This window comes from Taeniopygia guttata, chromosome 11 (genome assembly GCF_048771995.1).
Source record: "Taeniopygia guttata chromosome 11, bTaeGut7.mat, whole genome shotgun sequence".
Lineage (NCBI taxonomy): Eukaryota > Metazoa > Chordata > Aves > Passeriformes > Estrildidae > Taeniopygia > Taeniopygia guttata.
The window spans coordinates 5,768,677-5,795,351 of record NC_133036.1 but is presented as its reverse complement, the minus strand read 5'-3'; the positions used below and the strand labels follow the sequence as shown (position 1 = coordinate 5,795,351).

At 46.3% G+C, this 26,675-nt stretch overlaps 2 protein-coding genes across 5 annotated transcripts in view; one reads left to right on the top strand and one right to left on the bottom strand.

Moving 5' to 3' along the window:
• The window catches only part of CPNE2 (copine 2), a 43,719-nt gene extending 33,181 nt beyond the window's left edge, over positions 1-10,538 (top strand). For all 3 annotated transcript variants that reach the window (XM_002195660.7, XM_072934573.1, XM_072934571.1), the window contains exons 12-16: positions 402-456; positions 4,751-4,802; positions 5,709-5,842; positions 8,829-9,065; positions 9,951-10,538. In XM_002195660.7, the coding sequence (XP_002195696.6) occupies positions 402-456; positions 4,751-4,802; positions 5,709-5,842; positions 8,829-9,065; positions 9,951-10,058 (586 nt within the window). In that variant the 3' untranslated portion in view covers positions 10,059-10,538. The remainder of the gene's footprint in view (positions 1-401; positions 457-4,750; positions 4,803-5,708; positions 5,843-8,828; positions 9,066-9,950) is intronic.
• Positions 10,539-13,259: 2,721 nt separating this feature from the next.
• Positions 13,260-26,601, bottom strand: PSME3IP1 (proteasome activator subunit 3 interacting protein 1). 2 transcript variants are annotated; one of them, NM_001245135.1, is given in 8 exon segments: positions 13,684-14,001; positions 15,100-15,164; positions 17,153-17,286; positions 21,175-21,296; positions 23,114-23,176; positions 23,179-23,212; positions 23,400-23,545; positions 26,447-26,523. In NM_001245135.1, coding segments are annotated over 3 exon segments (168 nt in total). In that variant the 5' UTR covers positions 23,530-23,545; positions 26,447-26,523; the 3' UTR covers positions 13,684-14,001; positions 15,100-15,164; positions 17,153-17,286; positions 21,175-21,296; positions 23,114-23,172.
• Between the last annotated feature and the right edge of the window lie 74 nt (positions 26,602-26,675).

The window sequence follows — 26,675 nt, the reverse complement described above, 5'->3', positions numbered from 1 at the left end:
GATTGCCTCATTCCTCAGACATCCTGAGGAGTGGAGAAAATACCAAAAAAATATCATCTCAGACATTGATAGAGAAAACAAAACAGAAGTCTGTTGCTCTCACTGTGATGGCTTTTGTGACCAAAATGGATTGCTCACTTTTTAAAATCTCCAGGGTTACATGCCTGCAAGAGAGCATGTGTTTGGGCAAGAGTATGCTCCTGGTCTCTATGGGAAACAGAGCAAAGCTGGACTCTTTTATCTCTAAATTTGATCTCTAAAGATCAAATTCAAGGGAGAATATCTGTTCTCTCTTGAGAATGTTTATCTCCCATTTAAAAGCACAGTATGTTTTGGGAGAAGCTGTGCAAGCCTGCTTTGTGTGTGTCAGAACACCCATATGTTTTCCTCCTTCTCTTTAGGGACAAGATGTTTCCTGCTCTGGGATTCGGCGCCCAGCTCCCGCCAGACTGGAAGGTGAAGTGCTGTGGCCACCTGAGTGTTTGAGATGGGTTTGTCCTGATATTGCCTTGGCAGGAGCAGAGCTGGCTTGGTCAGGGAAAAGCCGCTGGGGAGAGGAGGAATGTGCAGATGTGGAATCTCATCCGGTGAGATGTGTCAATGTGGGTGGGCAGCAAGGCAGGGATGGGGCATAAGCAGCCCATTCCCGCATTCTGCACTGGCATGAAAGCAGCAGCTCCCTGGCATTAATAGGCAGAGCCAGGCATTGATTCATTTTCCTGGCAGAAGGCAGGAACAATTCTGGGGAAGGGAAAAGGCCTCTGGATGAATGTGTCAGACGGCAGCTAAGTCTGGAAGGGGGCTGGGAGCTAGGGAGCCTTGATTTGATGTTGTACAGGCAGAGCCTGCAAGGACTGAAGCAGAGGAGCTTTCCCAAAAATCCACCTTGATCTTTGGTTGGGATTAGACACTGGTCCTACAAGGACTGAGCTGCACATCCTGCTCTTCTGGAGGGCAGAGAATGGGGCTGTTCCTGCAGCCTGGCTGGCAGATGGGGAGCATCTCCTCACGGCTGAGACAATGTGCTGGGACACCACCATCATTAATTACTGGCTGGGTCTTCTGGCCGCTCTTTGCTCACGCCCTTCATGTGCATTTTCTTTCTGCTCCCTGGTTTAGAGGCGTTCCCAGCTTCAGGCTGGGGCTGGATCTCAGCAAGCCCTTTGTGTTCTGTGGGAGGGGAGCTGTGCTCTGGGCTGAGCACAGCAGGGCACATAAGTCATGAGCAGCTGGGAACTGGGCTGGGAAGCTCATCACTGCCAACCCTCATGGCTGGGGATGTCCTGCCCGCTCCGGCTTTGTGCTTTTCTCTGCCCTCCCAGCAGCCAGAATTCATATGACTCAAGTGGGAGCTCTCACTGTTTGCCAGCCACAGAAGGAGATCCCTCCATGTGCACTTTGGAGCTGATTCATCCTCCTTGGCCTGCAAATGTCTCTGGTCTGTCACTTTATCACTTTTGTTGGGAAAATCTAGGTAAGCAGCTTCCAAGGTCTAAGAGCCAGCTGCTGCCAGGGATTTGTTACCTGGGGAGAAAAATGGGAATGGCAAATGCAGTAGGCATGGAAAGGGTACAGCAGCTCGGGATTGTCATGGAGAGCATCCTGTTCTGCTGCCCATGTGTGTGAGTCAGTGCCCACGGGGTTGGAAACAGCCCTTCTGGCAAGACTGGAGGTGGGTACTGGGTTGAGGACGAGGGCTGGGGGCTCTGCACGTGCCTCCTGCAGCCTCCTGTGGGCCAGGAGATGCTGTGTAAAAGCTACCAGAAAAAACCTTGTTTTTCCCCAGAATGATTTCCAAGCCCAAATAAGCCCCAGTGGGGAGCAGCTTCTTCCTCCCCAGGTGCTTGGGCCATGCCTACAGGTCACCCATAACCCACCAGTTGTCTCATGTGGGGCCATCTCTGATGAATCTCCATACACCACTCCAGCTTGGGGCTTCATCTCAGTTCTCTCTAAGAATCACTAGCTCCACTCATTAAAGGTGTTTTTGGCTGTCAAGGCTCATTGGGTAATTTCAAAGCCAGAGCAGCAGCTTTACATGAAATCCTGCACCCTGTGTGACCATGGACAGAAAGCAGAGACCCACAGACCCAAGTAAAGATTGCCAAGAGACACAAGAGGTATAAATGGTGCTTTGTGCTCCTGTTGCCATGGCTCCCCTGGCGCTTCTGAGGCGCCCGGCGGAGCGAGATGTTTCGCACACAAAAGTCGCGTTGGAAATGTCAAAGAACATCTTGCCGTGTAACAGCTCTGTAGAGAGCCTCGAGTGGTTTCCTAGTAGGGAACAGGAGAGGGGAGCAGATGGGTTGTGGTTTCTGGGGGATGAGCAAAGGCAAAGCAGCAGCAGAGAGGGGGATTCTGAATATTGGAGCCACACCGCTCACCTGGATTTGGGAGATGGGATCAGCCAAAGGAAGCCGGTGGCTTGACTGATGTGCAACCTCCAAGGCTTTCCATCCTTTTGTCTTCTATGTATATCTATATCTATATCATCTATATCTATATATCTATATCTATACCTATATAATCTATATCTATCTATCTATCTATCTATATATATATATATATATATATAGACAAACTGAGTCATGACAGCAGTGGGATTCCTTCTAGGGGTGGCAGAGAACCCTCTGTGGGGTTGTTCTTACCTTTTGGGGTGGTTCAGAAGTTTCTCCCTGTGAGTTACTGGGGAATGGGGTACCTGTAGGTTCTCCATGTACATTTAGTTGGACTCCACAGAAACTGTTTTCAAAGTACAAGCTGAATAGGGAATGACATCCTTTCTTTTAAGTTTTTTGTTATTTTGAAGCTCTCCTGTTTATTTTTTATGAGTATGTATATATAGATATATATTTTTATATATATGTAAAATTCATAAAAACTCCAGAGGAGGTTTTGCAACACTTCTGCCATGTAGGGGTTCTGCTCTGTAGACAGTGAGGAACACAGCTTGAAATTATTTCATTGCTTTTTAAAAGAAAAACCCCTCTTTTGCAGACCAAAACATGGAAATATTTCTGCCTGCCTTGTCTATAAATACTCGCGACAGAATTTTGAACATCCTCTTAAGAAAAAGAAAAAGCAAGCCCATTACAACCACAAGTCAACTGAATTTGGGTATATTGCCCAAAATCAAGGCTTCTGTGAGAAGGGGTGTATACAAAATACAGTCATACATTCAGTGTGTCTCTACCCTGGTGGCTGTGAGTGTTCCTGGTGGTGCTCTGCAGGCCTGCAGAGACCTGAGCAGGCTGTGGCCGGTCGCCAGTCAGGCAGCCCATCAGCTTTGCAGCATGGGGGCGACTTTTGGTTGACTTTACTTTTGTTTGGTTGCTATTTCCCACCCCACAGCCTCTTGTAAAAACAGTTTCTGCTGCTTTCGACACAATGCCCAGCAAAATTGGAAAGTCTGAATCAGACGCGTGTTGCGTTTGCAGCCTCGGGAGGACTCTGGCTTCAGATGGCTTTGGAGGACACTGGTTTTTGCCAGCATTGGGAATATGTGTGTCCCAAAGCAATTCCCTTGCTGAAAAGCTCAGCAATCCTCCACCCTTCTGAGAGGGAGACAATATCCTTGTTTTGTAACACTGGCACAAACAGGGTGGGAGCTTTTTGTTTCAGAGCCCTTGAGCTGGTGGCCTGAGGGCCCAAATCACCTCCTCAACTTTCAGAGGTGCTGGAAGAGGCAGTTGCACATCCTTGATGGTCCTGAGAGTCTGTTTGCTTCTTAGGGTGCCTAAATTGCTGAGAGCAGAGTGAGGGATGTCTAAGCCCACACATGTGGTGGCTGTCCCACACCAGCACTGGAAAGGTTCATACTGGAAGTCAGCAGCTCTCGCAGCTGGGCTGCTGGGCTTTCTTTGCTGGCAGAGACAGGGTCAAAGCAGCTGCTGTCCAGTGTATCAGCCAGGGATCAAGGTGTGGGGGCTGTCTGCTCTTGCCACAAGACCTTTTTGCAATACCATCTCCCTATGAAAGCTTGAAAGGAGGTGGAGGAAAAGCTAAAGGAACTTGGATGTGCTGTGGTGAAAGGATGGGTTCATAGGCAGCGAAGACCAGCTCAGATTGTGCTGGGACTCGCTGTCCATCACACCCAAGCTTTCACATCAGCTCTCCCACACTGCCTTTCACTCTCATGCTGACCCAAATGATGAGGTTAATCAACTGCTGGTTTGCCATTGTACCTGACATGCCAGACAAGGTCTTCAGCACAGCTCACACTGTGTCTTCTTCCCTCCTGCTGCATCATCCTTGTGCAGAGAGGTGGGGAATGGAGATGCTGCCAGGACTGGCACTCCCTGTGATGAGTTTGAGTTTTCTCTCTTTAAAACCTGCTACAGGATGAAGTAATTTTGCGTAGTCTCTGGTGAGATGGCACAGCTGGCTGAGAGTATCTCTTCTGCCTGCTTCCCCTCTGGGCAGCCAGCAAGATGTTACATGGCAGACCTGCTCTGATAACTGTGGAAGAATGTATGGTGTGATAATTTCAGGAGGCTGCATGCCCCCATTTAATGGGGGCACTGGAGAACTGGTTCAGCCCTGACCACACTTGTGTTTGCTGTTTGGGTAGCAGAGGGCTGGGAAGTGTCACTGACCCAGCAGTTATGTGGACCATAACTCTGTGACCACCTGGTTCTGCTCCAGGGGAGCGTCACACTTAAACCAGCCCTGCAGCATCAGCTGAACTGTTAGTGAGCTGCCTGCCCTGCACGGGTCCTCCAAATTAATTTGGGTGTTTTCTTCTCCACAGGTATCCCATGAGTTTGCCATTAACTTCAATCCCAGGAATCCATTCTGTTCAGGTAAGCATCTACCGGGCCTTTAGGACTCCTTAGATGCCTTCAGTGCCTTCTGTCCTTCCTCTGCATTTCTTCAGCAACACCTTCATCCCTGGATGTGTTCAAGGCCAGGTTGGATGGGGCCCTGAGCAACCTGATCTAGCGGGTGGCATCACCACCCATGTCAGCATGGTTTGCACTAGATGATCTCTAAGGTTCCTTCCAACCTGAGTCATTCCACAATTCTGTGATCATGGGGATTTTTCAAGGCATGTTCAGAGACAGACATGAACAGTGAAGCAGAGCACGTGCTAATGGCACACTCAGAGGAAAGCACAGAAAATTTGGGGGTGTGTAGGAAGGCCCAGGGTAAGATGCAACTGGATTCAGACTGTGTAAAATCCGCCTTCGCTCTGCTGTCTGGTGTGTCCTACCAGCCGTCTGCTCTCCCAGCAAGGCTGCAAGAAGCACAAGGCCTGTTGAGCAGATGGGGAACTCAGACTTGACGCTCCATTTAGCAGCTGATGGCTGCTCACAGTGATGGCTGAAGGACTGCTCAGATCCTAAGTGGTAAGGGCTACCATGGACCCTCTATCTCTTTTTTGGTTATGTTCAGAGACCAGGAGTTGCTTTTCTTTTTGCTCCTCCTCCTTGGCTGATTCTGAGATTTTTTCACAATCCCAAGGAATGCCTTCATTGGCTGTGGGCACTATGAGGGCTTCCCTACTACAGAAGATCTGAGGACCCATTGCAAAGTGACTGAAGAGCAAAGCTTGGATATTCAGAAATTTGGGATGAGTTGGGCAGGAAGTGGGGGGAATAGATCTGACTTCAGCTCCATGATAGCATGAGCTAATGATTCCTGATTGGGCTTGCTGTGGTCCTGAGTTGTGCCACCCTGTAATGCCTGTTTCTCTGCTCTCCCTGAAGGTGTAGAGGGCATTGTCCAAGCATACTCTGCCTGCCTGCCCCACATCCGCTTCTACGGACCCACCAACTTCTCCCCCATCATCAACCACGTGGCCCGTTTTGCAGCTCAGGCCACCCAACAGGAAACTGCATCAGTAAGTCCATAAGATTCCATGATCTGATGGCAATCCTGATGGCTTTGGGCAGGGAACACAAAGCCTGAGCTGGGTTTCATGTCTTTTCCCTTGTCTGTGAGTCCAGCCTTGCTAGTGGTGACCAAGGTATCCTCTTAGGGGTGTGAAGAGCATCTGAAGTCTGCAAGAGAGAGCTCCCTTGGGTCCCTGTGGCAGCAGGCTGCCCATGGAGGATGGCAGATCTGGCCCTGGCTTTTGCTGGCCAAAACAGCTCAGCTTGGGCATCAGCTTGGGCATCAGCTTGGGCATGGCAGGAGATGTTGGGGTAAAAGCTTCCCTGATTCACATTAAAACCTGTTCCCCACAAGGACCTTTTCCAACCTTGCTATGAGTGCTGTTGCTCTTCCCAGCTCCAGGCATAAGGAAATACTGAATTTGGTTTAATTCAGCACAGATCCAGGTTGCTCCTGGTTTTTTCGTTTTCTGTGTCACTGTCAGTGGGGGAGGGAGAGCCCACGGGCTCAGCACTGAGCAGAGGCGCTAATCGTATGCAAATTGCACCCCTCTCCTGGCACTAATAGTTTAATCAAGGGAGATTTTAAATAATGGGCACTAATAGTGCCGTCAGAGGCAAGCCTGGCTTGGCTCGGGTGTTTTTTTGGCAGCACAAAGCGTTATTGATGAGGGATCTCACTCCCCCGGGGTCTTCTCCTCTTCCATCCCATCTTCAGCTCGTACATCAAAGCCACCCCTGGTGCTGATGCTTCAGTGGCTGCCTGAGCCTGCCCTCCTCTTCCTCCCGCTCTCGCTTGCTCCCAGCATTTCAAATAAAACCAAAAAGCCTCGTAGTTTTTCCATAGCAACACAGATCACAAACACAGCCCTCAGCTCTTAAGGCATGGGAGACTAAAACATCCTGGGGCTGGGGGAGGGACAGAGAGGTGTTACACCATTTAACTCTTGGGAAAGGATTAATAAGTTTTGGGGAATTAAAACTCACCTTTCCAGCAGGGTCCCTACATCCAAACCGCCCCTTTTCTTACCTCATGCTGTTCAGTGCTGCCTAATCCCTCCAAGTCCTGCTGATATCACTAACAAATGGATTGGGAATCATCCCAGGAGCCCACGTGGATGCAGAGATCAGCCATTTTAACAAGAAAAAGAGGAGAAAGGAGGCAGGTGCTGCTGGTTTGTTTGTGATGGACCCCCTAGCCTGGTCCCTGTGCACCAGCAGCTCTGATTGTAGCTTGGCAGAGGTGCCACCCTGGCTGAGTACTGCAGCTGGAGCCCTGAGGTGCCACCAGCACACCTGTCCTGCTGTCATTTACTGACACCACCAAAAGTGTCACTGCTCCTTGGGGAATCTCCCCCGTGATGCTCTCCAGCAGTGCCTCCTGGCCCCAGATTCATCACCCCTGCACAGCCCCTGGGCTTTGAGGCTGATCCCCAGCATCAGCTCTTACTTCTTTTGACCTCTGAAGTATGAAGTTGTGATAAACATTTGACAGGCTCCACCTTCCCACCCCTTTTCCTGCATACTTTCCAGCATTTTTCTCAGATCCTGTTACAAATTTCACAGAAAAAAAGGGAACAAAGGGAAATAACCCTTTCCATGTTTCCAGTAGACAGGCCAGGCAGGGACAGGGAGAATCAGCTGAAAGTCATTATCAGCTGCTCCTCTCCAGCTTTTATACTCTTCCTCCTATACTGGTTCCCAGATGGGGCGAGGTCCAAGTTCTATTTCCAGTTATGACCAGTGCAGGTCCTCTTCTGAAGTTTAGTCTTGTCCTCCAAACTCAGATGTTGCAGTCCTGCTCTGCAGACTTTTGTTTCACCATATTTTGCTCTCAAAAGTTCATATTTAGATAAAAACTTAACCCTGGACTGTGCTGTGCAGGCAGGGTTAATGCATCAAAAGGGGCTGGAGTGGAGAAGGGTCTGGCTTGGGAAAATCTCCTCAGCCATGTCCTCAGGTTGTGTTTAAGCTCTACCCAGCCTTGTTAGTACTTGGAGTTTAGCACTGCAGCTCATCAAGAGTGGATGAAGCTTAGGGAAGGTTTCAGGGGATGTGGGCTGGAGGAAGACCAGAAAAACAGGCTTGGGGCAGCACTCCTTCCTTTGCTTTTCCAGGATGCTGCACTAGCGGTTTTCAGAGGAAATGGAAAGAATGAGGAGAGGAACAAAGGGCTTTAATGCTCTTAAGTGCTCATTTTCGTCATTTCTCCAGCACACACAAGCTCTGTAATGTGCCAAAATTGAGCCATTACTTTCCCTGGAGACGAAGGAGATGGGATTTTGGGGGGTCCACATGCTCCAGGTTTGCTGAGCTGAGTAGAGCAGGACTATCTGTCCATCTCTTTGTCCATCCTTCCCCAGCTCTGCAGCACCAGCCCTTTCCCAAGGAAGGGGAGCAGTTTCTAATGCTGCAGCTCTGTCATCCCCCAGCTTGCTGATATCCTCTGCATCCCATAGCCATGGCTTTGTACAGAAGATGGACATCCCTGAGCATGGGATGGCCCCACAGCCTGGCAGTGCAATACACATGATGATCCACATCAGAGCAGGAGATGTTGATGGGAGCACCCAAAAATCACCCCACTGTGTGCGGGCAGAGGGAGATTTCATTTCCCAGCTGGGCTCATGTCCCAGCCCTGAATTCCCCCTGGCCTTGACAGAGATCCTGTGCAGTTTAGAAGTTGGGTTTTTTTGCATCATTAGGTACAGTAAATCAGTAATTCAGAAAAATATTTTGGAGTGAGAGCTGGTTTGTTGTTTGTTTAAGATCTTTCAAAAACCAGGGGTAATAGGAACACATGAATTTCTGGATTCTGCTAAAGGGCATGATGCCAGCTGAGCTGGGAAATGGTGAAGCTCACCCCCAAATCCCCAGGGGACCTGCCACCCCTAGGCATGTGAAGCACCCTGGCCACTCGGAGCGAGCCCTGGCTGCAGTGTGAGGGTGTGCTGGTGTCCCACTGGGTCTGACCCTGTGCCCTCCCCTCCGCAGCAATACTTCATCCTCCTCATCATCACGGACGGGGTGATCAGCGACATGGACGAGACGAGACACGCCGTGGTGCAGGCGTCCAAGCTGCCCATGTCCATCATCATCGTGGGCGTGGGCAACGCTGACTTTGCTGCCATGGAGTTCCTGGACGGGGACAGCCGGGTGCTGCACTCCCACACCGGCGAGGAGGCCGTGCGCGACATCGTCCAGTTCGTGCCCTTCCGCAACTTCCGCAACGTGAGTGAGGGCAGCGGGGAGGGGATCACAGGGGGAGAGCACAGGGCTGCCAAACCTGGAAATCACCCTGGAAGTGGAACAACCACGGTAGAGGCAGAGGCAAGAGGTACCTGCCTGTCTTGCTCTGTCTTAGCCTCAGGGATGCTCTGGCATGGATCACATAAATCAGCAGGGGCAGGGAGCGATGACTGTGCTCTGCAGCTCTGTAGTGGGTTCCATCTGAGCATGCCATGTTTCTCCATCCCCTGTCATTGTCAGACAGGTGGGAGCAAAAGCCAGTGACCCAGAGCAGGAACTGCATTCATGCAGAAGGGTGTGACAGCACTGGGCTCACACCCCTTGCCACAGCCCTATGTTGGTTTTGGTGACTCCCATTCAGGCCTCATCCAGCAGCCCTGCTATGCCACACAAAAACTTCATGATGAATTGTCCTGAGAAGGAGCCCCATGCTCCCTGATCCCCTGTAGGAAGGGGCAGTGGTGGCACTGGCCCTGAACGTCCTCTCTGTGGGATGAGTCCATTGCAATCATCCAGCAGACAACTCTGGGACAGAGGCTGTGGCTGGCATTGATTGATTGCCAAGGATGAAGCTTGTGCTTATCTTACCCTTCTTTGCAATTAATCATTGTCTTTCTATTTCACCTCCTGCCACCCACGCCTGGTGGTTTTTTTTGACCTACCCAGGATGTTTTACCAGTGAATTCTCTTCTGCAAGGAAGGGTAGACTATAATAATCCAGGGTGTATAAAATGCTGACTATCAACAGACTCTAGCAGGTATTGAGTGAAATGCCAAGATCTGGAGCTGGGGCCTGCCCAGCCATGTTTGCTCAGTCGGTTCCCTGTGGCTGTCCTAACACTGGTGTTGGTTCCCTTTGGCTCACAGGTCCCCAAGGAGACCCTGGCCAAAGCTGTGCTGGCAGAGCTGCCCCAGCAAGTCGTGCAGTACTTCAAGCACCAAAACCTGCCACCCATCAACTCGGAGCCCGCGTAGAGCTGTGCCAGGCTGCACCCTCTGCATGCTGCCGAAGCCTGTTGGTCCTGCCAAAAGCACGTTCCACATGCTTTTAAGAGAAGAATACCCTCCCTGAAACACTTTGTACTTCTTAATTTAATTGCTAAGTTCTTAAGACGCATCCCAGCAAAGTGTCTGGATTCATTTTGTACAGTCTTGGCCCAAGGTAACACTAAGCAGCCAGGCCATGCCTTGGTCCTGCTCTGTTGAGTCACTTTTCAGTATTGAATGTACTTTGTATAATTTCAGTGGTACAGAATACAATTTTTATGATCAAAACTTGCTTTTTCCAAGCAATGAAATGCTTAATATATTATCATTTGATGAACTGGTCATTGTATAGTTCATGTATTTGTGTTGTACCTGTACACTTGTCAGGTTCTGTGTTCATTTTTATACTGTGTACATGTTATATTTGTTATACTCAGGTTAATAAAGAAACTTGGACATTTAAAACAAGAGTCTCTAGATGGGAAGGTCTGGGAGTGGCTTACACTGTCAGCAGTGCTGGGTGTTTGGAGTCACCCTGACAGGGCTTGTCCTGTTCCCTCAGCTGCTTTGCTGACTGTGCCCAGGATCAGCCCCACACTGACAATGGCAGCATCCCAGAGGGAGATTTAGTGAAGGTAAATATCCTGGGGAATATTCCTTAATGCCTGCCTGAGCTGAGTCTGTGTGCTTGGGAAAACCCCAGTACCCCACAACAAACCATCAAAGGGATTTTCACGATTCAATGCTGCTCCAACTCTAGAAAATTTTCCAAGTCTGAGTAACAAAAGCTCCCTGCTGCCTGGAAGAAGATGGGCTGGGTAATGAAATCTTGTTCTCCTTTGAGCTGCTCATCAGCAATGTGCTAATTGCTGCTTTATGCTGCTCCTAACTAGATTAAGGTCTTTTGAAGCTGAGTATGCTGTTGAATATCCGGCAGGGATCACCAGCCCTACTCCAAACTCAAGTAGGCTTGACTTGAGTCTCCTCCCCAGTAATGGAAGCTTTTGAGGTGGGAGGTTGCTGTCCCTATATAAAGCCTGCAGCCCCTTCTGCACAGGCGTGTGCTGCTCGTTGTGCTCTCTGCCAGCACCTTGTGGCTGTCACTGCTGCCACCAGCACACAGAGGGCCCTGGGCAGTCCCACAGTGAGGCAGCTCCAAGCACAGCGCTGGGTGAGACCCCATCCCTTGGGAGAGGTGGGACTGCTCCGAGAAACCTTTGCCTTGCAAAACCTCCTGGAAAGGAAAATAAACAACCGACACCACCCTTTTCCAAAGGGAGAAGCAGCCTTTGAAGGGTGGCTTGTTTAAAAATAAGGCTGGATCCAGCTCAGCTTCCAGATCGAAGTCTGCGGCATTGGAAACATTTTTGATTTATTTCCACAAGAGAACCTCACACGCAGCTGCAGGAGCTTATAAACTCTTCTGTTAGTAGAGTGTTTGTGGGGGTTTGTCGGGTTTTTTTTAACACCTCGCTGAAACTTTAACAACTAGCACAGACAACGAGCGGTTTATTGAGCTGTCCCTGGGGAGGGGATGAAGCACACACTATGCAGTCATGTTTTTTTCTTAAAAATAACAAAAAAAAAATGTATCTAAATCCACCAGTGAATGAGAGTTGCTGGAGCCAGCCACAGCCAGCTCATCTCAGCTTTGACAGCCGAGGGCAAGGTCACTGCCACAGCTGCCCTTTTCAGGTCTGATTTATCCTCCATCCATTCACTCTGCACTTCCCAGCACAGCTCCCAGGGCACTGGAGGATTTTAGTGTCAGATGGCTTCTGATGTACAAAGGTAAATGGGACCAACAACGGAGTGAGGAGCTGGGACAGCTCTGCAGTTTGTTTACATGAGCCAGGCCCTGAGAACAGCAGAGCTGACTCAAAGGCATTCCCCAAGTGTCCTATTCCAGTCTTCTAGGAAGAGGAGAAAGGCAGAGGGCCCTCACATCTGCTTTTCCTGGATTATGTTGCCTCCTGGCCTGGCACAGCCCCATATACACACCCTAATACACACACCATCTCACCTGCAGCCCCCCACTGCATTTGCCACAATTCCCTGGAAACTCCCACTATAAATTTCTGTCTAAATCAGGCATTTTGACTGAAGCTGTGCAAGATACCACTCAGGAAAATGGCCCCAGCATGCTGACAGCTGGGCAAGGCTGCTCTGACTACAGTCAGATAATTGATCTAGTTTAATGCCAGGGAAGAACATCAGCAGCTCTCATACCAACTCCTTGAAGCTCTGGCCCACACAACTTTAATGAAAAAACATGCTTTTTTTTTTTTTTTTTTTTTTTTTTTGTGCACCACTTCCATTTCATTCCATAGCTCAGTAAGATGAAAGTCACCAAAAGCAAAGCATTAGGGAGGCTGCACAAGGTCTACTTATTTTCCACCTGAAAGTGGCATAATTACAGTAGTTAGAGAACAGGCATGAGCAACACTGGAGCAAACACAAGAGGTGCCAGGCAGCCCAGAACAGGGGAGGGATTGCAGTGTGTTTGTAAGGATCTGACTGTGGAACGGGGTTGTGCAAACAGAAAGGATATTTGGCTAAGGACAGCTTCATTGTAAGCACAACTCACCCCATTTCCTTTGGAAAATTCAGCACTCAGGCTGAGGCATGAATCCACTACAGGCCTTGTTTTCTCTGCTTTTAGCCCAGCTGCTCCCTCACAAGTTCCTCAGTGTCACCTCCAGGTAACTGCCCTTTGGTACACACTGACCAGCTGCTGTCTCACAAGGGTACTACATGGAGCAGGATGGCACAGACACTTCCACCCCTGAGCAGCTGAGCTGAGCTGTTCCAACCCTCCAAACTCCCATCAGCACACTGAGATTAAGAGGATGCGCCCTCAGCCCTACTTCTGGAATTCTCCAACTCCTGTACAAAGGAGTTTGGCTGAACAGGGGAGTCCCACCCACTCTGGATTCATGCCCTTTAGACACTGCTGCTGAAAAGCTGCATGATTTGTCCCAGTGCTGGAGCAGCAGCCTTTGAGCAGAAAAGCCAGCTGCAGTTCCTGTGAACTCACTCAGATGAAGTCTTCCATCACCACCTCTCCTTTTGTGGGAAACTGACCTACACCTCTCCTGGATGGTGGTTTGAGGGAATGGCTGGTTGGGTAGAGCACAAATTGATTAATGGAATGAGCACAATTATGAATGGTACAGGCAGATAAAAAAATGTGTTCAGAACGTCTTTAATCATGTAACACTAAAACTTCTTTACAGTGTCATGGCAATCTACACTTCACCATCTGCTCAAATTTAGTTCTGCCCCCATTTTTCAAATACAGAATAAAAATGACATTTTAAAACAGAACACATGGCTGCTTCTACAAGACTTCACTGCTTCAAGTGATTATTTTTTGCCTTGTTAGTCTTGTATAAACTTCTTAAATCAACATAATTCTTTCCATAAGAATTGTAAAAGATAAAGCTCTCTCCTCCATACCCTCAGACCTTTATTACATGGTTAGGTGTGCCTTCTGCTTTGGATGGCAGCTTTTCTTCCAGGCTCAGTATGTACCCCAGAAATGGAAAGTTGGGGGTGGTGGGGGAAATAATGAGTTGCTTTAGGAGTATCTGAGTGTATTAAAGTTGAGAGGTTAGCTAGAAAGATTATATTTGGGGCAGAAGGATGCAACAAGCATCCATCAGGGCTTTGGAAGATAATTCTGCACTACATTACACACGGAGGGATTTTTTTTATGGACCATCAAAGAAACTGTTGCCACGAAAGACAGAAGAGACAATCTTCCCAGTGGAATTGATGGTGCCTTCGCTGTCCGAGCTGGACTCGGAGTCGCTGCTCCCCGAGTAGGCGCCCAGGCCAGGCAGGATCCCGATGCACACGGCTGCTGAGGGACAATGCACTGCGGAGCCTCCCACTGAGCTGCTCCCCAGGGGAACACAGGAGGGCTTTTCTGGAACAGAGAAACCTCAGTCAGAAACTAAGAGTGCAGGAAAGGACTTTCAATCAGCCCAGGAACCGCCATGTGTCACTCACCTGCTTTTCCCACATAAGCAGGGATGATTTCAGGGTTTAATTAAAGCATAAGGCAGCTTTATGCTGTAATAAAATCACTCTGACAGGAAGGACTTCCTACCTCAGGGGATGATTTTCTTCTCATCACTAGTTTAAACCCAGCTCTATGCTGGCATTACAAATTTTTTTATTCTAAAGTTGTCAGTTTGATGCTTGTCAAGTACCAATCCCACTAAATAAGAATAAATGCCTCTGCTTTGAGTAATTGAGTATTTTTTTTTGCAATATAACAGCATAGTTGAGAAAAAGTTTTATTCCATCATTCTGCTAGTCAACATCTCCCATCTTCCATGGCTAATTAATTATTTCTGCTGTTCTGAAAGTTTTCTGAACAGAAGAGGTTCAGGAAGTGCCTTGGGTTGTTGCTACACAACTGCAGCTCACCCAATTTGTGTCAGAGTATCTTGACAGCAAGTCAATTGCAGCCCTGACATCTAAACCTGAAACACAACTTAATTTTTCTTCTAGTTCCCCACAATTTTCTGCAACAAACTGACTTCAGGATGGACTGAATCACTTCAGAGAATAAAGCTGAAGTGGATATATGCAAATACATGCAATGCTGCTGTTCTCCACATCTCCTGCCCACAGAAAAAGCATTAGGCTTGAAATGCGCCTAAGGACAATTCCATTAGTTATCAGGTTAAACTCTTTCAGATTTATAAACTCCCAAAGGAAGGTGGACAGTCTCTTAAGGAGACTTAAGAGCTCCTTAGACAAACATCTGTCAGGACTGGTTTGGGCAGGGGACATCCTGATAACCTGCAGAGGTTCCCTGCTGCCCTATTTTCCATGAAGGCTGTCAGCACCCACACTTACCATTTCTACTGCTTTAAAAAAGAACATGCCAACCAAAGTCCATGCAGTCTTGCCCAGTGAAGGAACAGAAAACAAAGCCTCTATGAGATTTAACCCCAACTCAGGTGCTGTTCAGTGACAGACACACAGCTTCCCACCTGCAGAAGTTGGGACGTACCTGGATTTTTTTCCTCGTGGTCAGTGTCTAGTTTCAATCTCTTGACACTGTTACCACCATCTGAACTGTGGAAAAAATAACAGAGTGTCTTGTTCTTCAAAGGCAAACACTTAATTACTGTGAAATCGTTGTTACATCTTTGCCTCAAATGCTAGAGCAGATGCCAGCAGGGTCCCCTGATGACCATCACCACTTCCAACTGCCATTAACTGAGGCTCCTTGGGGAACATGCAGGATCCAAGGAAGCACCAACACCTACACTACAAGTATCACTTGTTAACCTGGGAAAGGAACACACCTCTTAGAGTTCAAGTCAAACCCCTTGCACAGCAACCTAGAGCTGCCTATTCAGCAGGCTGTGCCCCACAGGAGACTGGGAATAACTACCTGAGCTTCAGACACCCACACAGCCACAGCCTTGCACACGTGGATGATTACCACACTTGCTGGTGCCAACATCCATGGCTTTTCCTTTGCAGGTCTTCCTTCCCCTCCTTCAAGCACCTGGAGAGCCTGTTCTAAAACATCTAGAAATCTTGCACCCAGAAAGCTCAGACAGTCTTACAGCAACTGCAACAGAGCTGCAGTGTCCACAAAGGTCCTTTCTGGGTCCAAAGTGGCACTGGGAGAAAGGAGCATGACTTGGACTTCAGACTCTTCAGAGCTTCTATAGCTCTCCCCTGTCACTGCTAAGATTTCCCTCCCCCCTCCACTCCTGCATGTTCCCAATGCTAAGGCATCCACATAAACAAATGCTTCCCAGATTCAGCAGTGAGGAACTGATGAAGCATGAGCATTATTATGCATTAACTCTTTTCTGTCCCTATCAGAACATGCAGTACAGATGAAAGGTTATTCTGTGCAGAGAGCTTTTAATAGTAATACACATCCTTTACAGGAAATTACAAAGTTCAGGGAGCAGATGTTGAGTGCATACTACACTTGCTTTGGGCCACTTTGCAATAAAAGATAAGATGGCAAAAATAGAAGACTGCAAAGCAAGTCTGCAATGGCACTGACATGTCAGTTAAGATGCTCTCTTTAAACAGATACCATCTGCAGACTTTAGAAGTACCATTAAGCACATGCCAGCTCCTTTTCTACATCCTTCTGGGTTAAGTACTATTAGTTAAAGACAAAAACAACATTATTGGCTGCTTGTTATCAGCTCAGGGTTTTTCTTTCCTGCCTTCCCAAAACCCAAACTATCACCAAACTCCACAGACATTAGGTGGTGGAAATGCTTACTTCAGTTTTCAGACATGCAATTAACTGCTGTACTGAGAGCTAAACATCACCCTACAAGATAAGCTTCTAAAATAATCTTGCATTCCCTGAGACAATTCTAACACACTGCATTTTGAGATGTCAGTAATCATCTTAAGTATTAGATGATTCATCTGTGGGAAATAAGTCTGGTCCCACATGCCTGGTTTCTCCATAACCTGTAGTACACCAGCAGCTGTGTTTGCAGGCCAAGATCAAAGCAGCAAGCACATCACAAACCCAGCTGTCACCTCCCTGGGATGGAAAGGGTGTTGATGTATCAGTGTAAATCCCTGAGGAACACAGGAAGTTTCTCTGATATCCTTAGAAACAAACTGGTACACAAAGCTCCTCTCTTGTAACCTTGTCTCCCCCATGCTGCCCCCAGCAGCAATTAAAACAATCTATTTTAAACACAGGTAAAATTGCCTGATAAATTAAGCAACCTGAATGAAATTGCATTCGTGAGGTGACTCTGATATCTACAAACAGAGACATAAAATAGATTCCCTCAAACCCCAAGCAGGATTGCCCAAGCCTGGCACTCTAAAATGAAGATCCTACCCACTTGCTTTACACACGCTTATCTATTTGATTTTCTTCATGTTTTCCCCCACAGTTTGTGAGAGCCTATAGAAACAAGACTGGTCTTTTCTTATACCTTCCCCCTTTTTTTCTTTAGGGCTAAGGTTTACACCTCACTCTCTGGAGGCAGTTTTGGCCTGTCTCCCTTTACACTGCTAACTAGGTTCCGTTCCTCATGAATTTATAGAAGTGTGAAACTAACCTTCTGTGTTTCACAGCTCCTGCCAACAGCTTTGCCTGAGAAAATTTGTTCTTGTTTTCCACTGACTTCATGGGCAATTTCTTCTCAGTTTCCTTCTTTGGGTCCATACTGACTCCCACTTTAGTGAGAGTGCTGTGAATTAAGGGTTAAGGATCAGCTGGGAAGGAATGGGGAGAACAGACATTTCCTCCCTGATATATTTAGCCAGCTCTGCTGACAGCAGTGATCGAAGTTCATTCACATATTCTATCAAAATAAACTTATTTGTAATGACATTGAGCTGGTAGCCTCAGCCAGAAGAGAAGATACTTTGCCCTCTGGGGTTGGAGCTCTCTCTGGTATCAGGACCAGCTCTCCCTGTGAGGATGTCCAAGCAGTAGCCTGGGAGCTGCTGTTCTGAAGACAGAAAGGTGTAACACAAAGCACCCAGCACCCATGAACATATCCACCATCCTGCCTTTTCCTAAAGGCCTTAGAAAAGCAAAAAGGTCAGGCTGGACCAAAACAAACAAGCCAAAAAGGCAATGCAGTACTTCCCCCTTCTATGGGCATTAACACATTTGTAATTCAAATCTGCTGCTCCACACCCTAATCCTTACCAGAAAAGCTAAATAGAAATATATACACTCACTTCCACTCCTCAAACCCTCTTTTTGCTGAGCCCAGCAGATTTCAGCCTAGCAAGACAGAACAGTTCCACTTTTTGGGTTTGGTCTTTAGCACTCTACCTTTTCAACTCTTCTCTCTGTAAGGACCACAAGGATTCTACTGCTGGTCTGAGCATCAATCCCAAGAGAAAAGAGACCCTGATTAAGGGGCACTGTGGTCCAAGATTCACCCAAAAAAGACTGCAACTGCTCAGAAAAGCTAAATAGATTAAAACAGTGTTAGCAAGGTGGAATGCAGCTGAAACCTATAAGGAGGTGGACAAGCTTAAGAAGGTTCTCAGATGGGTTAAGAAGGAGCAGGGTCTGTTTATTAGGGCACACTCTGCACACACTTGAACACATCTCCTTGTGATGAAGAGAAATCTGTCAAAGATCTTGTTTGTAGATGAGGTGCCAGGAAAGTCACACAAAATTCTGCAAAAATTTTAACTGCACAGGCAAAGGCAAATGAACTTAGTCTAAAAGCATGTTTATAAACTCAAATCTAGTGTTCTAACAGTTTCTCCTCTGACTACAGTTCCACAAGCTGGAGCTTCACAGATGCCCCAGTCACTGCAGACACGTATTGGATAGTGAATTTCACGTTGATGGCCCATATATTTGAAGCCATACCCTTTTTCCCCCATTGAACATCTGAAAATCAACAACTTTTAGACTTTGCTTTGAAGTGACACTCAGTCTCCAATCACTTTACAGACAGGAATGTTCAGATGCCATTTATTATTTGATTTTCCTAAGGATACAACAGTAACCCAGACTGTTCCTTACTTCAACCAAAAGTCTTCTCAGCCAAAACCACTGTTCAATTTTATCTGTTTCTGAGATGGCACAGGAGTGCCATCCTGTGGCTGTCTGAAGTCATCTGAGAGCTCCTTGTGCTGAACATGATTTGACGATGCCACACAATTCTTAGACACACTGCAGTGTTCAACTGCCACATTTAGAGCCATTACCTTGTTATATTCTAAGCCTGACTGAGGAACTCAAAGGCTTTTCTTTTAAAAGATAACAAATTACAGGCTTTTAGCTTCCATCCAGGATGGCATTCTCCTAAAACTCAACTAGAAAGGCACAGCACATTTTTAGTGGGTATTTTATACATCCTGCTGTCATTAGCAAATGTAATGCTATAGCCAGCCAAGAAGTGTTCCCTCTCAGGAAGACAACATTAGAAACAAACCTCTCAATCTTAAATATCAACTGCACTAAACAAGCTGTCCTTCAGCAAAGCCAGCTTCTTGGATGGGGGACTGCTCCTACATTTAGATAGCAGTAAAGACAAGCTGATCTTGCTCTCAAATACTTCTTCGAAATGGCTTTTAAAATATTTGTAAATCTTTATCTGAACAGGGGGGTCTCGATAGGGTAAGGAACAAACAAACCTAGTTGTTCATGCAGGAGAAAGAAAAATTCCTATTCATCCATGCATATGAATTTCTTATGCTCAGGAGTACCTTAAAATATTCCAAGGCATATTTATCCTGAGGATGTATAATTTTGTGATTGTTCAACCTGAAAAATTAAGGAAAAAAAAATCTCTGTAACTGAATATTGACACAGTTTCTACCATGAAATTAATGCCTCTGGGTAGCTTAAATTAAATGCTGTACCAGGAAAAAGAGCAAATAATGAAATCCATTGGGTTGACATTCCTCTTATTAATTTAGAAGAACACTTAAACAGTACCTCTAGATGCAGCACAGTGTTTTTTGTCACTGCAGTGATAAACCATTAGTAACAACCTGCAGAAGCAAAAACCGCTTTTGCATTTCAGACCACCAAAAATTTAAAACACAAGTCAATTTGCTCTGAGGTTGCTTGAAATATTAGGGTTAAATAAAAAGAGTTTTAAAAAGGAAATTAAATGGGCAACACTTTTGATTTTCTCATGAGATGAGGTGACTATAAAACATTCTCCCTTCCTCCACTCCATCAGCAGTAAGTTTAATTTTTACAGTAAGACTTCAGACTCAGAGCCACCAATACTACTAAGAGTGCAAAGACTGAGGTAAGACGGTCTGTACATCCTGATCAGGTTGTTCAGGGATCTGTGTGTTATGTGGCTAGTTCAAGGCAACTTAAAATTCCTGGTATGGTTCACCCCAGATGTATGTGACATAACTAGAGCTGTCAGCTGCTCCCACAAGACAATCTCACACTGCACAACCCTGGATCAGTCAGCCCCATGAGCAACCATCACCAAAACTAAATATATCCATGAATATGCCATGAATAGATCCAGCAAATCAAGAAAATACTCCAAATCCATCAGCTAACTGCAGCCTATTTCTGAAGTTAAAAAAATGAATCAGGATTGCTTTTTCATAAACACACTCCTGAGCTAATAGATTTTCTTCACAGGACACATGCTCCAAATTGTGAATTACTGACTGACACAAGGTGAGACCAATCTCTGTAGTACCAGAACTATTCAATTTTGTTTTCTGACTGGTTTTGGCCACTTCCTTGTGTTCCCAAACTCTTTCATCTATACTAAAGCTTCCCTGAGAACATGGGTTTTGTTTACCTATAACGCAAAAGCAATCTAGACAAGGAAACCATCAGATTCTGCATAGCTTCACTAAACCTCGAAAACAACATTTTGCTTAGCAAAGAAATTCTCAGATCTTTCCAACTTCCCCTGACTGGCACTAATTAGAGAAGAAAAACATCCTATATGATTTTTTAGCTTATCTACAAGAAAATTAGGCAAATTTAACAGCAAAGCCAAGCTGTCCTGCTCTTAATCCAGCCTACAAGTGTGTACTACCCAAAGGAGCCAAGACTCCATGGGCACTGACTTCCCAGAAGAAAGTCAGCACATCTGCACAGATGTATGCAATTTCTCATCCTGCAGGTATCAGCAAGGGAGAAGGTATCTAACACTCCAAGAAGACTACAGAGAGAGTAATCCACACATTCTGTCAAACAGGTATGTTAAAATCAGGCAATACACAGTTAAAAAAAAAAAAAAGAGCATGTAATTTTCCATAAGACAAAAGCAAGAGATTAGAAATGGTACACTGGTTTTTCTTTATGTTCTCTTTCACTTTTAAGTTATGGTATTTCAATAACAGAAAAAAAAAAAAACACCCGAAAAACCCCAAGCAAACCCCAAAATAATGCAGAGAAGAGAAGGAAAGGAAAGTATCAAAGAAGCGGGAGTTGAGGGGAGAACATCAAACATTGCAGGGGTCTATCAAAGCTATAATGAAGCCAATAAACTTTGAAAGTGTATCACTGTACACATTCTGTAAAGCAGCTGTATAAAAAGAATGTCAACTGACAGAACAAACTACAGCCCACTCTTACCCTCCTCTAGGTAACCACCAGCCATTTTAATACAAAGGATATTCTGTATTCATTTAGTTCTTTCAGCTCTTCTTCCCTTCGTTGCTTTTCTAGTAGCTCTTGCTGCCGAGAAACCTCATCAAGGAAATGTGTCTCATCTTCATCTAAGCCTCTTACCATATTTTCTGAATAAAGAAAGAAGAAATTTGTTGGTTTCAGACACCAAGTCTAAGCCTGTCTCCTCCAAATCTTCTTAAACCAACCAATAAGTAAAAAACCACACTACTTCTTCCCTCAAAAATCTTGCCTCAAAGGAGGAAGTATATTTTCTTAGAACAAACAATTCCTACCTATTTAGTTTTAATTCCTGTTCAAAAATTTAAAAAAAGTAGAAGCAAGACAACTCCTAATTTCCACATAAAAACAAATTCTTTCTAAACATGCTACCCTACTTTAAGGAAAATACATGCTAGTGCAGCAGGAAGGTTTTATGTCCTGTTCTGCAAATGTTCAGTGCCTCTTGGGCAAATGATTTCATTAGAATGACAATAAACAGTGTGTTTTAGGAAGACCAAACCTTGCTGTTGTAGTCATCATCAGAAATCTTAGCCCAAACATCACCTTTAGTCTTCAATAAAGCTTAATTCCATAGGAAGATTTTTAGGCTTTTACATGAAGTCACCATGTTTTTAATCTTCAACCCACATAGTCACTTTGAGGGCAAACTAGGAAATCCATTTATACCAATAATTGGAAAACTCGTGTCTGACAGAAAAGCTCTGGAAATCAATGACTATTTGAGGTTACTTTATAAAAGCCAATCCCTGCTCCTTCCAACTCACGCAGAGCTCATTCATAAATATTTAAACAGCAACTTGTAGTACTCACTGCTACTTCTGAGGACCCCCTTCAGAGAGCAAAAGTAGTGAAACTCAGGGTATTTTTTGAAGCAAGTGACATGAATTAATCTCATTTTCTGCCTGACTCATCTGAAAACTAAGAGGAGCAGCCACTGAGGTCCTTTGAGCTGAGGTTTCATTGAGGTTCCTTCCCAGGCACTCTGCAGCAGGTTTTGCTCTCCAGGTTAGCTGGTATCTGTTATTCTGCTGTGGCTGCATTAAAAGCAGAGGTGGGTCTACTTTTCAGGACTACTTCCCATTCCAGTACTTGGCTTACCAAAGCAAAGGTGTTGCAGATCTAATACAACTGGCCAAGAAAAACTGTTCATTTAGACAGTTATCAGAAGCCCTCCCTATTCAGGCTGACAGCAGTCAATTTTTGGGTGGCTCCTTCAGCAAGAATTGCTTAGTCATGTTCCCAAAAATGACTGGGATCTACTGAAGTTTAGTGGAAACTCTCTAGGTGGAAAGAATCCTGTAGGTGCAGCTGGAGACTTTAATGCATTAATGCTGCTATCTGTACTTGCCTCTTTTCAAAGGGCTTTTCTATAAAGCCAGAAATTCAAACATTTCATTAGAAGAGTCAAACATCTACTTCTAAAGAATCAAAACATGTAAGTTTACTTCTTCCAAATCATAATCTTAACTCTCAAATCACTTTTAGTCAAATAATTGGAAATGGCTTGGAAATGTCATATCTGCTCTAACAGGATTTCTTTAATTGATTCAAGCATGTGTTAAAGCATGAGTTCAAGAGTCGCAAAACCACAATATTTTTCCATTTCTTTGTGGATTGCTATCAAGTTTGTTCAGAATTTTTTTGGGGTTTTTTATTTTATATGCAATATAAGCTCAGTATTCAACACTTCTGAGGCGTGCTGCTTGATAACTGCAAACACCTTTTGAGTTCTACATGTGTGCAGTGCTGCCCCAGTGTCCAGAACACGCTCCTTTAAAAATCCAGGATTTCAGTAACACTCTCCTGAAGCCTTTGTTTCCCTCTCACAGAAGGAGACAAAACACACAGATATAGCCTTTACTCAGAAGCCGTGCACAGCTGTTGCATACAACACATGCAGTTTGCTGCTGCTGCTGCTGCTTACTGAATTTAAATTGCTCCTCAAACTCCTGCTGCTTCTTTTCTCTCTGTTCCTGCAGCCTTTCATACAACGACCGTGGGTCATATGCCTCCTCTGGGCATTCTGAAAGGAACAAATCAAGAAGAGAGACCACGTTAGAAACACTACACCACCAACAGTTCTCAGTTCCTTCACATAAAAACCATTTCAATTATAGAATATAAAAACCTATTCCTTTTAATTTTTATTTTCCACAAAAGTGAAAAATTCTCAGATCTTTTCCCTGTAATTACTGACATTTAGCCCATACCTTTTGGGTCCTCAGGTTTTCGGACTTTTTCCCATTCCTCTTGCCTTCTCTTCCGTCGCTCCTCTAGCTCTGCTTCCGACACAAACCTCTTGTTAATCACCAGGTCAGCAGTGCCATCTCCCCCTTCCATTGTGGAATAGTGTCTCCTGAAAACACAACATGCAAAACATCAGGAGGCTGATTATGCTTTTCAGTGAGTGAAACAGGATTAAATATCCTGAAACACACACCTGCTGCCCTTACAATAACTTCAGCTCTCTAAAGAACACTGCATAGTAAGCACAGACTGAGACACAAACTCACTGCATAACTGCTAAGACTAATAAGCATCATCTATTACTCCTTCTTTACTCTTTTTTTCATAATTATTTCTTTCCTGCTAGTTGTCTGCCTCAGGCTGTTTGTTTTGTTTTTTGGTTTTTTTTGAAAGTAGTGTTCTAATGGATTTACTCTGCTGAAGTAAATATTTTTTAAAAATAAACACCCTCACCTACACTCTTATCCTTTTATTTTTGTTCCTCCACATCTGTTCTGAAGAGAGATAAAGTGATGGCAAAGCATTTTGCCCAAGCTATGAAAATTTGAGAAAGCTTGCCTGTTTTCAGTTGTTGAATGCATGTTGAAATCACCAGCTGTTCTGGTTTTGGCTGGGACAGAGCTAAACTTCTTAGCAGCTGGTACAGTTCTGTGGTTTGGGCTTGGTGTGGCAACAACATTGATAACAGCCTTGCAGTTTTAGCCTAAGTCAAGGACTCCCCAGTGTCTCAGCCTGGCCAGTGAGGAGCTACACAAGAAGTGTGAGAGAGCATGGCCAGGACAGCTGTCCTGAAGTGGCCAAAAGGACATTCCATAGAACCACGGCCACAGAACATGTGCCCAGCATATAAACTGGGGGGAATCTAGCTGGAAGGTCAACAGCTGAGAGAGAGAGGGAATTCCCCATGGCTAAAACAGAGCTGGGCTTAGAAAATGAGCATCACGTCCCCTGGAGAGCACAGTCCCTTCCCACACAGTGCTTCAAGATTTCAGTACCAGGTCCAGGGTGGAGATGCTCCAAGTAGACAACCTAACAAGGAAACTCGTGGTCTTGACACCTGAAAGCCCAGGATGAAACAAACTGCTTCTCTGAGTCCTAGGTGTCTCCTTCCAGAATTATTCTGCCAGCTCCATGCTACACCATGAAGCCATAATGCCTGTTTTTGTTTCAAGCCTGTACATCAACACAGAAGTACAACCCAAGCACAACACACAGAGCTGTTCCTTTAAAGACATGCCAGCATAACTTTTTTCTGCTTTATTATCTCCCTGATATAACTGCAGCAAGTTAAGGACTGCCCACAGTTCTGCCAAGTACTGTTCATTTGGGATCTCACCCTGCATTTCAGCACAGAAGAGATCCCACAGCAGTTACTCTTCCAAGGAGGAAGGGATGCAGTAACCCAAGAGAGGGAAGAAACCTGTTTATCATCCTTCCTTCACACCACAAGGAATCAGTCCTGCAGGAAGTCCTGAAATCCTTACAAAAACTGATACTCTTGGGGGTACTGCTTATAACAAAAATGAAAAAAACTCAGGTCTCAGGAGAAATACAAGTTAGAGCACTGGGCAAATATTTGTTACAGCAGGACGCATTCTTAAGGTTAGTATTAGTAAAAGAAGTTAAGACGAAAGAATTCTCTTAAGAGCTAGGGACAGGAAGGACAGATCCAGGGCTGGTCATTTTCTTTTTTTTTTTTTTTAACTTTTCTTTCTTTTTCAATATCCAACAAAAAAATCCACCCTAAGACCCTAAGTCCACTTTCCAGAAAGCACGGAACACTTGCTCTTTGAGTGTAATTTCTGAAGGTGGTTCAAGCTGGAAATCTGCAGAGAAGATAAAAATTGAACCTCACAGCTGAATACAAATCCTGATCACAAGGCCAGCTTTCCTATCCAAGTGCTGCATAAATAACATAAATTGTTTCTCCACCTGTGTCATCTCAACCTATATATTTAGAGAGGAAACAAAAGGTTCCAATATAATGGTGACAGAAAGTAATAAAAGCAAACTGAGAGAAAGGGATTCTGCAAGAACACAGTATCCTCTGGGGACTACAGCCTTCAGCAGCAAACCATCTGGATCAGTCACTTCACTCAGACAATATATTTTAAGATACACAAAGTGGATTAGGGTTTTATTATGGACTGAGATGCAGCAGTGGTGCTTGGAACACCAGTGTCTGACAGTGACAACCCTATTTGGGGATAAGAGATGGGGGCGGGGGGAAAAAACCCATCTAGCAGCATCAGATTAAAGTTCACTTGCACTTAAAAAGTTTGGTAACCTCGCTGTATTCTCTGCCCTCTCCCATCTGAAGCTAACACACACAAACCAGACCCAACAAAAAACATGCACTTGGCAACTTTTCCCTATTTATCTGTGTTTTCATCTGGTGACTGTATTCTAGGGCTATGCTGTCACCGCAAACGGCAAAAGTTTGTCACAGCTGTAAACCACATGTTTTTATAACACCAGATGGTTAACTCCCCCAGGATCAAAAAAACCTCCCAAAAGTCACAACCCTTGCTACCACTCAGGCTGGAACAGATGTAGAGCAGCGACGGTGCCCCGGGTACCCGAGTGCAGCTTCCAATAGATTCAGCGCTGTTTAAGTAACAAAGATAACTTACCTGCCCGTTTCATCAACCCACCGCTGATGAAGGCCGGGCAGCGCTCCCGCACCGCATCAAGCGCGGCGCCGCGCCTGGAGCCGGAGGGGATCAATCGGCCCCGCCGGCCTGAACCTGCCCGGGCCCGCTCCCTGCGGGAGGGGAACCTGCCCGGCGTGCCGGGCTCGAGCTGCTCCGAGCCCTCACCGCGACCTCCTCTCCTGTCCGCACCTTCCCTCCAGCCCCTCGTCCCGGGAGCGGCCGCCGCGCTCGCGGGGCCCAGGCCCGGCCCTCTTCACCCCCGCACCCCAAGGGCCCGGCGGCCCAGCCACGGCCGCTATCCCGCCCTCGGGCGCTTTCTCCGGCCCCGCCGCCGCGGGCCCGCCCCCGGCACGTACCGCGGCCCCTCACAGCGAGCGGCACCGCCGGGCCCGCAGCGCCGCCATTGACCCCGCTCCCCTCCGCCGGCCGCCCCGCCCCTTCCGCCCGCCGCGGCCAACCGAGCGAGCGCTTCCGCCCCCGCGGCAGCCAATCCCCGCCGCTCCCACGGCGGGCGGGGCGGCGCGCGGAGCGGGCGGGGGTTGGCTGCAGGGAGGACGTCACGGCAGTCCCGCGCCGCGATTGGGC

What these genes read in the sequence shown, in the direction of transcription:
- PSME3IP1 (XM_030282024.4), bottom strand. Translation starts at nt 23,529, where the DNA reads ATGGAAGGGGGAGATGGCACTGCTGACCTGGTGATTAACAAGAGGTTT. An exon ending in AAAACCTGAGGACCCAAAAG is followed by an intron (nt 23,213 to 23,399) that starts GTATGGGCTAAA and finishes TGTTCCTTTCAG; the next exon opens with AATGCCCAGAGGAGGCATAT. An exon ending in CCACGAGGAAAAAAATCCAG is followed by an intron (nt 14,002 to 15,099) that starts GTACGTCCCAAC and finishes TCTCTGTTCCAG; the next exon opens with AAAAGCCCTCCTGTGTTCCC.